The following is a 13,516-nucleotide window of genomic DNA, read 5'->3' as shown; positions in this document are numbered from 1 at the left end:
AAAAGATTATTATTTTATTAATATGTATTTGTTTTGTTGTTGTGGAATGAATGAGAATGTGTGAGAGTGTGTAAGTGGGACATACATAGAAATTAAATATTGTATAACGTACCACATTACGTAACTGTATAGTGGTAAAGTTGTGTTTTCCCATCATTGCTGATGACATATGTGTAACAGTAATTGCTTTTGCAACAAGCCAGCCAGAATAGTCGTTTGCAGAGTAATAGTTTTCTAAATAAATTCCCAGATTAGTTTTCCTTTTATTTTGTTTTGTTCAACAGTATATTGATATTTGCATATTGAAATAACGTGAATGCAACTGGGAATAGTGATTGGCGAAGGACAGTTTTGGCGCGAGAATGATCTCGAACGATTGTTCTGATTGGCTGGACATTTTGATCAACCAATCAGAGTTTAGCACTTCCCGTGCACTGCCAGGCAGTTATAGGCTGTGGAAGGAGCAGCACTGAGTAGTCGCTGGGTATCTCTTGTACGGGCAGGTCGTGTTGAACGTGTCCGTCTGCATAATGTGTAACATGAAGAACTTACTGGACTTTCGCCTCCAGACTGTGTCGCTGTAGAAGCAGTTGTATTTACGGACAGTTCTGTGAAGTTTGGAAGTTCTACAAATGTTTTGTTCGAAAGATAAACTCGTGTGAACTTTCGGCCTTTGTAAAAGTTCTGTGTGGCACGTTTTGTATCCGTATGTGGAATATTTGGGGAGCAATTTCTTTAACAGAAATCCACTGAAAAGGACTGAATGTGAAACTCAGATATAGCAACGGAGTATTGACTGTAAAATCGCGTAATTCTTCTTATTGGACTCAAGTACATTTCTGGCTGCCTTGCATGTTTACTGGGTTGCATGAGCTGTAAACTAGGACAATGATGTTGTTCGCTAATTACATGTGGGTTCATGACAGGTATTTATTTTGAACTGAAATGGAATAAAAGATTCTTTTCAGAATTTTGGCATTTTACTGAGAAGGGAACCTCCCCATCACCCCCCCCCCCCCCCTCAGATTTAGTTATAAGTTGGCACAGTGGATAGGCCTTGAAAAAGTGAACACAGATCAACCGAGAAAACAGGAAGAAGTTGTGTGGAACTATGAAAAAAATAAGCAAAATATACAAACTGAGTAGTCCATGCGCAAGATATGCAACATCTAGGACGATTTGAGCTCAGGAGGACAGTGGTCCCGTGGTTATCGTGAGCAGCTGCGTAACAAGAGGTCCTTAGTTCAAGTCTTCCCTCGATTGAAAAATTTAATTTCTTATTTTCAGACTATTATCAAAGTTCAGGCACTCACACATAATCAACTGCGCTCTCCAAAATTCCAGGACATGTTCAGATTTTCTTGGACATATGCAGGATTTGACGGTCTACACACATAAAATTTGAAAACGTTATAAACATATGTTTTGACAGAGCACAGGGAAAACTGTGCGACTGTGAAACGGTTGCATTCATTTGTTGCAGTTTGTCACATAAACTCTTATATTTTCATCACTTGTTTGGGAGTGATTATCACATCCACAAGAAAATCTAAATCGGGCAAGGTAGAAGAATCTTTTTACCCATTCGCCAAGTGCACATGTTAGGTGGGTGGACAACATATTCCTGTCATTTGACGCACATGCCGTCACCAGTGTCGTATAGAATATATCGGACGTGTTTTCCTGTGGAGGAATCGGTTAACCTATAACCTTGCGATCAAACGTTTTCGGTTCCCATTGGAGAGGCACGTTCTTTCGTCTACTAATCGCACGGTTTTGCGGTGCGGTCGCAAAACACAGACACTAAACTTATTACAGTGAACAGAGACGTCAATGAACGAACAGACAGATCATAGCTTTGCGAAAATAAAGAAAGTAAACTTTTTACTCGAGGGAAGACTTGAACCAAGTAGCTCTCGTTCCAGAGCTGCTCACGCTAACCACGGGACCACGGCGCTCCTGAGCTCACATTATCCTTGATGTTGCCTATCTTGCGCAGGGACTACTCAGTTTGTATATTTTGCTTATTTTTTTCATAGTTCCACACAACTTCTTCCTGTTTTCTCGATTGATCTGTGTTCAGTTTTTCAAGGCCTATCCACTGTGCCAACTTATAACTAAATCTAAGGGGGGTGCGATGGGGAGGTTCCCTTGTGAGACAACAAAGCAACCACTTTCCGCCCTAAAAGTATTATAAGAATTTATAGGATAGCTTGCTACCAGAGTTTATGCGGACTTTGCAACGTAAGTACTGACGGCGATTTCTTCAACGCTGCTTTTGCGTCGTCAGCGCAGCAAATACGTATGCAGAGGTAGGTGGAATTTTTGCAGTGAACAGTACAACGAACGAGAAAACTTTCATAACCCGCCACGCTGCAGTCCGTTTCTCGTGGCATCTGATGTTCAATTTCGCGTTACGGAGTGGTGTAGGGTTACTTCTGGTAATACGGTGGAAGTTTGTAAGTATGCGGGCGACCTGAACGTAAATATGTGGCAAATCTTTCCTGAGAAAATATGTATGAAACATAAATCTACAAACGTAAATGATAGTATAAAATAATACTTAATACAACGAAGTATTTCAAATTTCCTGTACATATTTCCTCCTCAAGTTGTATAATAAATGTAAAGGAATGCACTTCGTTTTACAAGGAGAACACATACAAAAACACAAGAACACAAAATATCACATAAATACATATTTGAAAATTTGGAAACTTGTGGTAAGATCTTATTGGACCAAACTGCTGAAGTCATTGGTCCCTAAGCTTACACACTACGTAATCTAAGTTAAACTAACTTACGCTAAGGAGAACACACACACGCATGCCCGACGGAGGACTCGAACCTCCGACGGAGGGAGTACATATCTGCTAATCTCATGTGTATAGGACAGCATAATTGAACTCACATTCCTTTTGTTGCTCTCAGTACACGAAAATTTCCCTCTGTATCCATAACGAACTCTTATTATTTTATCGTTTTATCATTCCATGTTGTACGTCATAAGGACTTACTTCTGACTATACACAAAACTCTTTTGCGCCAACATTCCTTTGCAAATATTGCACATATTTCAACTTACATATCACTTTCATTAGGCACTCTCATATAGAAAAACGTGCCATACTCATTCGTTGCACTACGAATTAGTTTAGTACCCAACCCTGATTTGCCAATATATGAATTAGCCAACATGAACTCAAACTTTTTCTCATGGGTGTCGTGGGTGCCAATGACTTTGTTTCTGAATTACACTTACAGCGATATATCTTGAATTATTTGTTGCATACATTCGATTCTCTGTCTTCTTCTAAATGTGTAACCCCAAAGGTTCCCTCTAACAGCATAGAGGTTATTCTCATATGTGTTAACAAATGGGATGGTCCCGGCGGAAGTTAGAGTCCTCCCTCGGGCATGGGTGTGAGTGTTTGTCCTTAGGATAATTTAGGTTAAGTAGTGTGCAAGCTTAGGGACTGATGACCTTAGCAGTTAAGTCCCATAAGATTTCACACACATTTGAACATTTTTGTTAACGAATGTTGTATGAAGTTATCATTCTAATTAGTAATTTCCATACAGTCTTTTCAAAGCCGATTCTGCCGAGAACCCCCTGACATCATACTTTACAAGTATACCAGTCTGCAGCTTTCTTCTGCGACACTACATCAGAAACCATTCCATTTTCTTCTTTTCTGGTTTTTCTATATTCCTTGATTCACTTACATACTATGCTGAGCTCAACGGTACAATTTAAATTTGTTTATTTTTAATTAATGTCTATGTTTCATACCAGAAGATTTGTGATGCCATGGAAATGATCTGTTTGTTTTTTGTTAGTCTCCATCTTGCCTAGACTTTGCTTCGTCCAACATGTCTTATTTAGGTCAAAGGAGGCAGATTTACTCCCGTTCGCCAAGTATGCGGTCCTCGAAAATCATCTTACGTTTGTCGCTATCCCATTTCTGCTACCCCTGGATACTTATGTCCTTTTTATTCACTCTGAACCGGTACTCTGTGCTCAGTAGACGGTTCATTATGTTTAATATGTCCTGTAATCCTTCTTCTGGTCTATACATGTAATAAATTTAATCAAACAGTCAGTCATTTAAATCTTTCTACCCTACATTTTAATTCCACTTCTGTAGCTTTATTTTGCCAGCCGAGGTATCCGAGCGGTTCTAGGCGCTACAGTCTGGAACCGCGCGACCGCAACGGTCGCAGGTTCGAATCCTGCCTCGGGGATGTATGTGTGTGATGTCCTTAGGTTAGTTAGGTTTAAGTAGTTCTAAGTTCTAGGGGACTGATGACCTCAGAAGTTAAGTCACATAGTGGTCAGAGCCATTTGAACCATTTTTGGACCTTTATTTTATTTCCTTCTTTGCTTATCCCACATACAAACTGAACAGAAAAGAAAAATCGCATCCCTACCTAACACCTCTATAATCCATCCGTATCTCTCTTAATCTTCCATTTTTATTGATCCACCTTTGTTCTTGAACTTAATGTATATTACTCTCGTCTTCCTACAGTAAAGGCTTTTGTGAGAACATAAACTTATTGCACCAATGTGGACAAGTAACAGAGTTCAGAACGACGAGACGTATTACGTTCATACAGTGTAAAGTTGTACACACTGTTGTATCCCGACGTCGGTAAAGCATATCTCTTTAATATCTGTGGTCAGTAAATCTTTGTGCTACAGAAGTGCTAACCTACATTAAACACCTTTTGAAGAGCTGTATAGAACAATATATTTTCATGTACTTTTTCAACTCGAGGGAACTGTGCCCACAGGAGCTGGGAGATAAGCTGCGAAACTGCTGGGAGATCGCTGCCGCCAGGACACTGCGCCGTGCAGGGACCACGCAGGAGAGAGAGCTGCACAAGGTGGTGGCGCACTGCGTCCAGTACCACGACATGCTGCTCAGGTAAGCAACTGCTGCCACTCGTAAACACTCTGCCCACAGCGCCGATCACCATAACATGCTGCTCGGGTAACTGACTCCACTCACAGATACTGTAGTCACTCTGTGCAGTACCATGGAATGCTACCCCCATTAACTGCTGTCATTCACAAACACTCTGCTCACGGCGTCCAGCACCATGATATGCTGCTCGGGTAGAGAACTGCTGCCACTCATAAACACTCTGCTCACAGCGCCGATTACCATAACATGCTGCTCGGGTAACTGACTCCACTCACAGATACTGTAGTCACTCTGTGCAGTACCATGGAATGCTACCCACTTAACTGCTGTCATTCACAAACACTCTGCTCACTGCGTCCAGCACCATGATATGCTGCTCGGGTAGAGAACTGCTGCCACTCATAAACACTCTGCTCACAGCGCCGATTACCATAACACGCTCCTCGGGTAACTGATTCCACTCACAGATACTGTAGTCACTCTGTGCAGTACCATGGAATGCTACCCACTTAACTGCTGTCATTCACAAACACTCTGCTCACTGCGTCCAGCACCATGATATGCTGCTCAGGTAGAGAACTGCTGCCACGCATAAACACTCTGCTCACAACGCCGATTACCATAACATGCTGCTCAAGTAACTGACTCCACTCACAGATACTCTAGTCACTCTGTGCAGTACCATGGAATGCTACCCACTTAACTGCTGTCATTCACAAACACTCTGCTCACTGCGTCCAGCACCATGATATGCTGCTCAGGTAGAGAACTGCTGCCACTCATAAACACTCTGCTCACAGCGCCGATTACCATAACATGCTGCTCGGGTAACTGACTCCACTCACAGATACTGTAGTCACTCTGTGCAGTACCATGGAATGCTACCCACTTAACTGCTGTCATTCACAAACACTCTGCTCACTGCGTCCAGCACCATGATATGTTGCTCAGGTAGAGAACTGCTGCCACTCATAAACACTCTGCTCACAGCGCCGATTACCATAACATGCTGCTCGGGTAACTGACTCCATTCACAGATACTGTAGTCACTCTGTGCAGTACCATGGAATGCTACCCACTTAACTGCTGTCATTCACAAACACTCTGCTCACTGCGTCCAGCACCATGATATGCTGCTCAGGTAGAGAACTGCTGCCACTCATAAACACTCTGCTCACAGCGCCGATTACCATAACATGCTGCTCGGGTAACTGACTCCACTCACAGATACTGTAGTCACTCTGTGCAGTACCATGGAATGCTACCCACTTAACTGCTGTCATTCACAAACACTCTGCTCACTGCGTCCAGCACCATGATATGTTGCTCAGGTAGAGAACTGCTGCCACTCATAAACACTCTGCTCACAGCGCCGATTACCATAACATGCTGCTCGGGTAACTAACTCCACTCACTGATACTGTAGTCACTCTGTGCAGTACCATGGAATGCTACCCACTTAACTGCTGTCATTCACAAACACTCTGCTCACTGCGTCCAGCACCATGATATGCTGCTCAGGTAGAGAACTGCTGCCACTCATAAACACTCTGCTCACAGCGCCGATTACCGTAACATGCTGCTCGGGTAACTGACTCCACTCACAGATACTGTAGTCACTCTGTGCAGTACCCTGGAATGCTACCCACTTAACTGCTGTCACTCACAAACACTCTTGTCACTGCGTCCAGCACCACGACATACTGCTCAAGCAACTGCCGCCATCTTTTCAACAGTGCAGAACCTGTTAATGTGTTCATAATCCAAACGATAGGTACCTCACCTACAAAGATCCTAGCTCTTGTTAAGCTCTGCATATTTCATCTGCACTAGTCCTCATTGTTCTTTGATCGATGAAGTATTAACTATGGTACAACCGGCAGCTTGAATGACACGAGTACGTATATCAATTGGCGAAGCTGTGGTATGGATTCTCCAGTACTGCACCAAGTGCGGAGTTGAGAATGCTTCCTCACACAATAACATCTGTTATTTTGCTACTTTCGACACGGATTGTCAACGAAAGCATTGCAAGCGATGGCTGGTACTAGGAATGAGTTTGCAACATATGCTGAGTGGTAGCTTTCCATGGGCAGCATCCTTGCTAATGCATAACACCATGTCAGCTTGGTTATGTAAGTCTGAATGGGGCAGCGAATACTACTGGCTCTCTGTTACGCTGGTGGAGAGTGTACACGCCGCAGGATTCTCGGAGACTGTCGATGTCACGCACTGCATAACCACTTATACGCAGATCCACCACAGCATGGAAACTTAACGCTAGCTTATGGCGCGTAGATCACTGGCTTCACCTAATTTTACGTTACATACATCGCTAGTACAGTTACTGTTATGGAAGAACCTACAAATGATGGACTGGAGATTCACCTTGCATTGGTTGACTTAGACAAAGCATGCGATAATGCACTCACCAACAAACTGTGCGGTAAGTTGAAAGAGATAGAGTTAGATCGAAGGTTGCTAAAGTCTGTTATGAAATTTCATGAACACAACACAGAGAGTAAGGACTTGGAATAGCTGACCACAAAGATACGAGATGAGGGGACTGTAGCAGGGATGTGGCGTTTCACCAGACCTCTTTAAGCTGTATCTAGGAGCACTCCTGCAGACTTGAGTAGAAAATACCAGGTTATGGGAGTAACAGTAAGGGCTGTCAAGATATTCAGCCTGTATTTTGCAACGACCAGATCGTAATAGTAGAAGATGAATATGATGTGACCTGTATGATAAGAAAGCTTAAAGAGGAATGCGGTAAGGTTGGGCTGAAGAGAAACATGAAGAAGTGTGAGTGATTGGCTACTGGAGCAGAACAAGTAAATAATTTGGAGGTCGATGCAGAAGTAATTGTAAGTATCGAACAGGCAAAATATTTTTCTGAAATATTTAATAAAGGGGTATTATTTAATGAACTAGTTTTATTAAGTTGTAGATTTAATAAAGGACGGGCTGTGATTAGGGCAGTGAGCTCTGTTCTGTGCAACAATAAAAAGTAGGACAACGAAGGGGAGAATCTATAAAACTCCAGTTCTGAGAGTGGTTTTGTACGGAGCAAAAGCCGGAGACTCAAGCGAAACATAATGAGAATAATCTGCTTGCTACTGAGAGGGATTAGACAAAGCGCAAGCTGTACTAGAATCGATAGGATAATAAATGACGTAATCTGACAAAGGATGAAAATGATTGGGGATATATGTGACGACATCCAACAAAATAGCCTATGTGATTGGGACAAGTGGATAGGATGAATGAAGACCGGAGAAGAAATAGGACACCACGATGGACATTCTGACAGCGGAAGAAAAGTCAATGTGAATATGATGAATGAGGACAGGATACCAAATAGAATACCACGACAAACATCATCCCAGCGGAAGAAAAGGATCACCCACGGTGCAACTGGAATAATGATGTGGAGGAGACAATGCGAGCAAGGAATATGATTGTTCAGGGCAGTGAAGACAGGATAAGATGGAGAGGGCGGGGGAGGGAGAGGGGGTGCGTAGAAGGGGCGCCAACCGTAGATAAACCGCAAGAAGAGGAAGAAAGTTAATCATAATGACGTGGAAGAAGTCATTTCACATACATACTTTAAATTCATATATGAATATATGTAAATACCAACAATTTCAAAGGCTTTTTTTTAAAGCAGTGTTAATAAGTAGTTCCAACCCACCACCATTTATATAAAAATAGAGTACCTTTTAGGACTTAAAGGAGTTGTGTAGAAGAAATATTTTCAGTTATTTATTTACACGTCAGGTTCTGTAAGACCAACTTGAGGAGCAAATCTCCAAGGTGATGGATCGTGTCAGTACATGAAATTACAACATAAAAGCAATAAGAGATAAAAATAAAATGTTTATGAACCCAAAAAGAAAGTCAAGCAACAAGTTTCAGTAAATGAAGTCAAAAATATAAGAGTCTGCTTAAGTTTTCAAGGAATTTCTCAATAGAATAGAAAGAGTGACCCACGAGGAAACTCTTCAGTTTCGATTAGCAAGCGTGTGGATTACTGCTAAGAGTTTTGAATTCTTGTGGTAGTTTATTGAAAATCGATGCAGCAATAGACTGCACATCTTTCCGCACAAGAGTTGAGGATGTCCGATTTAAATGCAGGTCGGTTTTCTGCCGAGTATTAACGGAGTGAAAACTGCTTATTCTTGGGAATAAGCTCATATTGTTAACCAGAAACGACAGGAAAGAATATAGATATTGACCCAGACAAGTGAACAGGGGTCCACAAGAGATTTGCGAACTTACACCACTTATTGCCCCAACCGCCCGTTTCTAATCCAAAAATATCCTTTTAGAATGGAAAGAATTATGCCAAAATATAATACCGTATGACATAAGAGAGTGAAAACAAGCAAAGTAGACTAATTTTCGTGTCGAACGATCACTCACTTCAGATACCGTTCGAACAGTAAAAATGGCAGCAATAAGTCTGAGATGTTGTATTTTCACACGGCCACATCTCGTCACATGAAACACTGATTTGAGTGAGGGAAGAGGCCAAGAGTCGTTTATTTGTCAATGAATAATATTTAACTATTGTAATGATGTATTTTGACGATTTACAAGGAGAAATGAATCCAGCGCCACTGAAGCGCCTCAGAAACTATAGACTATTTCAGAGCGCATGTAAAAACATGGATATTGAAGACAGACTCTGAAGACATTTAAATATTACAAAAAACAAACACGCAACCCTTCGTCCACTGCCGGACGATATCACTCCCTTTTTATCTCCTGTGTAATACGGACGCACCATTACACAGACGTCATTATAAGATTTGTAATTTGTTAAAACCTACAGAGATATACTGTCATTTTGTTGCATGTGGGACTAGTATGTGTGGAAAACGTATAGCGGTTAAAGATTGAACATTTCTACGTGACTTCTAAACATTTCAAACCACTCAGGCTCTGTCATTATTATTGACGTGTCAACACGTTACCTGTGTGTTAAATCCTAGCTCGTAATTATAGTGTCAATTACTCTAAACTTGTGTTTGCTTTGGAAGTTGGACAACCTTAATCATTTACTTTCTATGTGCCAAGTTTTTTCACAGAACAACCAGTGTCCAACGTGTCGTGTGGACAGAACAGTTGAGACCGACGTTAACATACTACTTATATTCCCCCCTTCTAATATTCTTCAAACTTAGTTTTAAACTGGCCCTTAGGTACATTTTTAGTGCGAGTGAGGTCCAGGAATTTCTTAGGAAACTTTACTTCTCAAATCACACATCGGTCGCACAAAGTCTCACTGTTCCACTATCGTAGGAGGCACATTCTAAACGGGAAAGGGATCCACGCAAGCATATGTTGCTTCCCCTTCTCAATCTGATGCTTAATAATAATAATATTTCCTTACATCAGATGTCTTTGAACAAGATCCTGAATGTGGGCTTTCCATGACAGTTTATTATCTATATGAACACCTACAAATTTGAACTGTTCACTTTCACTAACCATATGGTCATTCTATGAAATTAAAACGTCGGGTTTTGTTGAAATGTGTGTTAGAAACTGTAAAAACTAAATCTTAATATGATTTAGCATTACTTTATTTTCTACAAGCTATGAACTTAGGTCATGGACTGCCCTGTCTGAAACCGATCCAGTGTTGCTCACAACATCCTTTACTACGAAGCTAATGTCATTAGCAAACAGAAATATTTTAGAGTTAGCCGTAATACAAGAGGGCATATCATTTATATAAATAAGGAACAGGAGTGACTCCAACACTGATCCCTGGGACACTCCCCCATTGATCGTACCCCACTCAGACCCCACATCACAGCCATTCTCATCACTGTGAATAACGAGCTTCTGCTGTCTGTTATTAAAGTAACAGGTGAACCAACTGTGAGCTGTTCCCCATAAACCATGATGGTCCAACTTCTGGAACAATATTTTCCGATCGACAAAATCAAACGCCTTAGTTAAATAAAAACAGATGCCTAGCGTTCGAAACCTTTTGTTTAATCCAACCAGTACCTCACAGAAAAAAGAGAATACAGCATTTTCAGTTGTTAAACGACTTCTAAAGCTGAGCTGTACACTTGAGAGCAAATTATGAGACATAAAATGATCAATTGTTCTTACATACACTACATTTTCAATAACTGCAGCAAACACTGGTGGCATAGAAACAGGTCTAAAACTGTCTATATTATCCCATGAGAGTCCTTAATCTTCGCCAGCATCTCGTGGTCGTGCGGTAGCGTTCTCGCTTCCCACGCCCGGGTTCCCGGGTTCGATTCCCGGCGGGGTCAGGGATTTTCTCTGCCTCGTGATGGCTGGGTGTTGTGTGCTGTCCTTAGGTTAGTTAGGTTTAAGTAGTTCTAAGTTCTAGGTGACTTATGACCACAGCAGTTGAGTCCCATAGTGCTCAGAGCCACTTGAACCATTTTTGAACCTTAATGTTCAGTGATTTAATTATTGACTCAGTCTCCCGGTTGTAAGTATCACAGAGGAGTATTTCAGACGTCAGTCTCGGAAAGGCATTTTCCAAGAGAGTTACATGATTCCCTGTAGAAATTAAATTTTTATTTAATTCACCAGCAGTGCACAGAAAACGATTGTTAAATACAGTACATATTTTTGAATTGTCAGTAACAGAAATATTTTTGCTACAAGCTGACTTTATATCGTCGACCTTGTGCTGCTGACCAGACACTTCCTTCACTACTGACCATATGGTTTTAACTTTATCCTGTAAATGAGCTATTCTATTTGCGCACCACATACTCGTTGCCTTCCTAACGGCATTTTAAGCACCTTACAATACTGTTTGTAATGGGCAACTGCAGCTTCGTTATGACTTCTAACATTTTTATATATTCACCGATTTCTTCTACATGATATCCTTACCCCACTAATGAGCCACCGAGGCTGCCTTTTACTGCTAGTACACCTTTTAGAAATTTATAATGGAAAGCAACTCTCAAACAGTATGAGAAATGTGTTAAGGAAAGCATTACATTTGTCATTTACGTTATCGGCACTATAAACATCCTGTCACTCTTGTTCCTTGACGAGTTTTAAAAAACTCTCTATTGCCTTTGGATTCACTACCCTACACAGTTTGTAATTATATGTGACATTTGCTTGAGTACAAAAGCCTTTTAGTGTTAAAATTTGTGCATCATGGTCTGAAAGACCATTCTCTCTTTTACTAACAGAATGCCCATCTAGTAATGAAGAATGAATAAAAATATGATGTGATTGTTCAGTTTCTCCCGGCGTATTTCTTGCTCGAAAAGTCTACGGGTGTACTGCCGGTCCATAGTGTCTAACGGGCAAAATATTTCGGCGATCAGACATGTCGCCATCGTCAGGTGCTCTGACGAACTGAGCTCCTGAGCCGCTGCAAATGATATTGGGGCATCAAGGATTGCCCAGTCTGAAAATAGAAGTTCAAGCCATGCGGCTACGCCTTCAATAATAAAAATTGACATTAAAACAACAGCTTTTTGGTTGTCTTGCTTTTTCTGCTTTTAAATGATTTAAAAGACATTGACTGGATGATAATTTTTTTTATTTTTCTTTTTTTTCTTTCTATTTTTTATAGATTGCGGTGCAATAAAGCAGCTGGGGTGGATGAAATTAAGTCGGAATTCATCAAATACAGTGGAATGTCAGGTCTTAAATGGCTACACAGGATAATTGAAATGGCCTGGGAGTCGGGACAGGTTCCATCAGACTGGACAAAAGCAGTAATCACACCAATCTTTAAACATGGAAACAGAAAAGATTGTAACAACTACAGAGGTATCTCTTTAATCAGCGTTGTGGGTAAAATCTTCTCAGGTATTGTTGAAAGGAAAGTGCGAGTATTGGTTGAGGAGCAATTGGATGAAAATCAGTGTGGGTTTAGGCATCTTAGAGGTTGTCAGGACCAGATCTTCAGCTTAAGACAAATAATAGAGAAGTGTTATGAGTGGAACAGGGAATTGAATCTATGCTTTATAGATCTAGAAAAGGCATATGACCGGGTTCCTAGGAGGAAGTTATTGTCTGTTCTACGAGATTATGGAATAGGAGGCAAACTTTTGCAAGCAATTAAAGATCTTTACATGGATAGTCAGGCAGCAGTTAGAGTTGACGGTAAACTGAGTTCATGGTTCAGAGTAGTTTCAGGGGTAAGACAAGGCTGCAACCTGTCTCCACTGTTGTTCATATTATTTATGGATCATATGTTGAAAACAATAGACTGGCTGGGTGAGATTAAGATATGTGAACACAAAATAAGCAGTCTTGCATATGCAGATGACTTAGTTGTGATGGCAGACTCGATTGAAAGTTTGCAGAGTAATATTTCAGAGCTAGATCATAAATGTAAGGACTATGGTATGAAGATTAGCATCTCCAAAACGAAAGTAATGTCAGTGGGAAAGAAATATAAACGGATTGAGTGCCAAATAGGAGGAACAAAGTTAGAACAGGTGGACGGTTTCAAGTACTTAGGATGCATATTCTCACAGGATGGCAACATAGTGAAAGAACTGGAAGCGAGGTGTAGCAAGGCTAATGCAGTGAGCGCTCAGCTACGATCT

General features: G+C 41.1%; 1 protein-coding gene across 1 annotated transcript in view; it reads left to right on the top strand.

The window, feature by feature from the left end:
* The window catches only part of LOC126199225 (odorant receptor 67c-like), a 163,736-nt gene that overhangs the window by 77,915 nt on the left and 72,305 nt on the right, over nucleotides 1–13,516 (top strand). Inside the window, exon 5 of the mRNA XM_049936016.1 lies at nucleotides 4,798–4,931. Coding sequence (XP_049791973.1) covers nucleotides 4,798–4,931 — 134 coding nt within the window. The remainder of the gene's footprint in view (nucleotides 1–4,797; nucleotides 4,932–13,516) is intronic.

This window comes from Schistocerca nitens, chromosome 8, assembly GCF_023898315.1.
Source record: "Schistocerca nitens isolate TAMUIC-IGC-003100 chromosome 8, iqSchNite1.1, whole genome shotgun sequence".
Classification (NCBI taxonomy): Eukaryota; Metazoa; Arthropoda; class Insecta; order Orthoptera; family Acrididae; genus Schistocerca; species Schistocerca nitens.
This window is presented reverse-complemented; position numbering and strand designations above follow the sequence as displayed.